This window comes from Apteryx rowi, unplaced genomic scaffold (genome assembly GCF_003343035.1).
Source record: "Apteryx rowi isolate R43461 unplaced genomic scaffold, aptRow1 scaffold_26, whole genome shotgun sequence".
NCBI classification, from domain to species: domain Eukaryota; kingdom Metazoa; phylum Chordata; class Aves; order Apterygiformes; family Apterygidae; genus Apteryx; species Apteryx rowi.
The window spans coordinates 124438-128048 of record NW_020448974.1 but is presented as its reverse complement, the minus strand read 5'-3'; the positions used below and the strand labels follow the sequence as shown (position 1 = coordinate 128048).

Genomic DNA, 3611 nt, shown 5'->3' with positions numbered 1-3611 from the left:
TGTGTGTGGGGGGGTCTTTTCTCTTCCCTGCTCTGTGGGCCCCATGGCGGGGGGTCCTCTCTTCTTTGGTCCCGTGGGGTTGGGGCTCCTTCCTAAGTTCTAGCAGGGTTGGGGAGAAGCTGCTCCTCTCTCTGGCAGGGGGGTGAGGGTCCTTGGCATGCCTGGCTCTGGGCAGGGTGTTGGGGGTCTCCCTGCCTGGTTGGGGGTGCCCGGCCCTTCCCCCATGGGTGGGCAGCGCTGCCGGGGTTGTGCCGCAGGGGAAGAGGGTCTCCTCGGCTCGGCTGCGTGAGGAGGGGGATGGGGGCGGGTGGATCTGTGATCTGGGACAGCCTCCACAGGGGCGAGTTTCTCGGCTGTTTGTGGGAGCAGGGGCTCACGCTCTGAGCCCCTCACTCCCCGGCAGCTCGTGGGCTCGCTGGGGCTGTTCTGCCATCCTGCTGCTGGGGCTGTGCATAGCTTTCTTCCCCCCCCCCCCCCCCCCCCCGAGCTGTTAAGGAGCTGTAGTGGGTGCCAGTCAGGCATTTGGCGGCCCCGAGGCCAAGGYGTGAGGTGGGTGTGAGATCTCAAGTGTTCTCTGTGTGCTGAGTCTCTGTTTTACCTCGCAGCCTCGCAAAATTGAGGAGATTAAAGACTTCTTGCTGACAGCGAGGAGGAAGGATGCGAAATGTGAGTGCTGACATTGCTTTGTGCCGCTCTGCGGGAGGAGGTGAGACGGGGAYGCTGTCGAAGGAGTGCGGAAGCCGTTCGTCCCCGCCTCGGCAGGGCTGGTTTGTGTTGCCCCTCGATAGCTGGGGAGCTCCTGGGTTTTGAAGCGCTGGGGGCCGCCTGGTGCTGCGGCTTTGTCTGGGTGCAGTCTCCAGTGTTTGAAGCTGGCTTTTGCTGCGCGATTACTGAGGTAGCCGTGCTGTGAGCTAACCGTCCTAGCCACAGGGAAGCTGTAATGGGGATGTGAAGCTTCCCTGCGGGGAGGGGAGCAAGGGGCTCTCCGCCAGCCCAGACTGAGCACAGGCGTCTGCATCTTGCGTTTGAGTGGCAGCTAATCAGAAACTATCTGCAAATATAACTGTCTGTCTTGCTGTTATCTGTCTGTAAAAGGCTACAAGATATTAGATGTTGTGGCATTTTTAACAGAATGTGACAAGTGAATCACGCTTAAACTTGAGTTCTCTTTTGTTACAAATACAAAGACCATTATTAAAAACCAGAAGCGTCTTGTCTCTGTATTTAACAACATGTGAAGAGTTTTCACTGTTCTTTTGCTTATTTGGATTTAGTTGTCATGGGGATGAGGTGCTTAAAATATGGAAATGTTTTGTTAAGTTACTGRTGTAGGTGAGAAAGGCATAGCTTAATACTGAAACACTACTATAGCAGATGACAACCCCTTAAAAAGCATTTCTATACCTTTCAACTTGCGTTTTACAGCGGCTCTAATCGCTTTTGTAATGCTAAACTSCTGCGGCTCTGTACTCTGCAATGGAAAAAGAGAAGAACTGGCCTGAAGCAAACTGCTTATGCTAAAATGGCCTTACATGGACATAAAGGAGATTTAAAGCACTGGTTGTGGCCTTGCGGAGTGCTGTATGCTGTATGGAAGACACATTAAAAGCTCCGGTGCTGCTATTCATTTGCAAAAGATTATAATGGCAAACTCAAGCTTCATGTGAATGGTCACGCTCCGCTGAAAATGCGTGATGTGATAAACTGATGCTGCTTGTTGTAAATTTTGGCTATGAAGAAGAAAAGGTCTCAAATATAGCTGTTTGCTTTGAGAAACCTGCATAGTGTCTCTGCAAGACACAGCTGAATCCTGTGGCTCTTGCTGTAGTTGTTAGTCGCGGCAGGAGTTCCCATGGTGTAGAAAAAATTCTTAGTTTGAACTTTCCCTAGTGTAAGTGGGCTAGGCAGGGCTCTCATCTTCTTCCCTGGCTCAGGTGAAAGGAGGAAGGAYTGGGGTGATGTGCAATGTTCATCCTTCCACAGAGACTACTGCTGTCTGGACACAGCTTGTGAGTGGTCCTTGGAGCGTGTGGGGTTGCTGCTGTCCTGCTAACCTGTGTCTTAATCCTGCAGCTGTCAAGATCAAGAAGAACAAGGACAATGTGAAATTCAAGGTGCGCTGTAGCCGGTACCTGTACACCCTGGTCATCACAGACAAGGAGAAGGCTGAGAAGCTGAAGCAGTCCCTGCCCCCAGGTATCCACTGGTGTGTGGGGTGCCTCGGGGGGCAGCCAGAAGGGACTTTACTGGGAATCCTTCCTGTGTTTGGCACATCCGAGCCAGAGACAGACATCTCGGTAGCTGCACTGGGTGAGGGTGGGAGGTAGTCTGAATCGAGGCGGACACCCGGAGAGCCTCCTCCCCATGAGGAGGTCAGTGCCTGAGTGCTGGGGTCTGTATGGACTGCTGCTGTCCAGCAGCCTTGGCCCAGCGCACGTCATCTGCCTGTTCTGGATCGCCTACATATTCAGGCCACTCTGATTTGCTGCTTTTGCTGGTCTTTGTGCTTGAAACCARTGCTGCAGTCTGTTATTTGCCCAAGCAAATGCTGGTCTTGCCCCTCTGATTTTCCAGTGTCAACATAATCTGTGCTCACAGGAAGCCATAAGGCTCTCGCTGCCCGTTCCCCAGCTGTAGCTTGTCTAGGCGGGCAGGGAGACCTGCTGCAGGCCCTCTGCAGACCTCAGCAGCCTGTCTCCCGGACAAGTGCAGATGTTCRTCTCCCAGCCAGATGGGCAGGAGTAATGAGCAGGGTGTTCCAAACTAGTAAGTCATCTTTTTCTCCTCTCTAGGTTTGGCTGTGAAGGAGCTGAAATGAACCATTCACACCTAGATATCCCCATGTTTATTACAATAAACTGAACTGTTCTCAAGTGTCCGGTTTGTCTTTTCTGAACAGCGTTGCACCGAAACCATTTGTGTCCCTCTAGCTGCACTGGATGGGCTGGTTTCTACCATGCTGCTTGGCCTGGACCAGCTGAGAGCAGTTACCCTAGAGTCCTAGCTTGAAGTTCTGGCAGTTCAGGAGCCTGTTTTGGTCTGTGTCCCAGGGAGGCTGCAGCTGAAGGGCACCTGTGGGACTGAGACGACCTCTGTGTGTGTGTGTAAATGAGAGTTCTTGTCAGCTGCCAAATGGTCTGATTTCGTGTATCTGCAGCACATAACATGTTTGGTCTCCTCAGCCCAGGCAGCTGGCAGCTCTTAGGCAAGCCTGCACGTCAGGGCAGAAGGCTGCTTAGCTGTAGGTTTTGCGAACATTAATGCGGGGAGAGCTTCCCAGCAGGGCTGCGAAAAGACTCTGAGGTACTTAGACTGGCCAAAAAGGGAAGAGGGTTTGTCTGCGTGGCCGCTGTGCCTGGGGATGTTCCTCAGCAGCTCAGCTCTGCAGAAGCAGCTGCAGTGCATCCCTGCAAGGGGAGTGCCGAGACGCGCTGGTGTGCGCGGAGCGGTGATGCTCGTGCATGAGGAGGCGTTTGAGGACAACCCAGCAGGCCCTGGTGTGTGTCGAACTGCGGAAGTGGGGGGCTGTCAGTGCCTCTACTAGCTAGCTAGTCTTGTTGGCTTGAAGGTTATCATCAGGAGTGCGGCACCTGGAGCCTCGAGCTGGCTGA

At 53.5% G+C, this 3611-nt stretch overlaps 1 protein-coding gene across 1 annotated transcript; it reads left to right on the top strand.

Moving 5' to 3' along the window:
* Positions 1-223: 223 nt before the first annotated feature.
* Positions 224-2876, top strand: RPL38 (ribosomal protein L38). Its single transcript, XM_026067650.1, has 4 exons — positions 224-227; positions 550-666; positions 2074-2196; positions 2793-2876. Exons 1-4 carry the CDS (start codon positions 224-226, stop codon positions 2816-2818), a joined length of 270 nt encoding a protein of 89 aa, XP_025923435.1. The 3' UTR covers positions 2819-2876.
* Positions 2877-3611: the final 735 nt, after the last annotated feature.

Bases quoted from the DNA above. Each gene is read 5' to 3' on its own strand.
- RPL38 (XM_026067650.1), top strand. The intron at 667-2,073 runs GTGAGTGCTGAC...TTAATCCTGCAG, and splicing joins GAGGAGGAAGGATGCGAAAT to CTGTCAAGATCAAGAAGAAC. The intron at 2,197-2,792 runs GTATCCACTGGT...TCTCCTCTCTAG, and splicing joins GAAGCAGTCCCTGCCCCCAG to GTTTGGCTGTGAAGGAGCTG.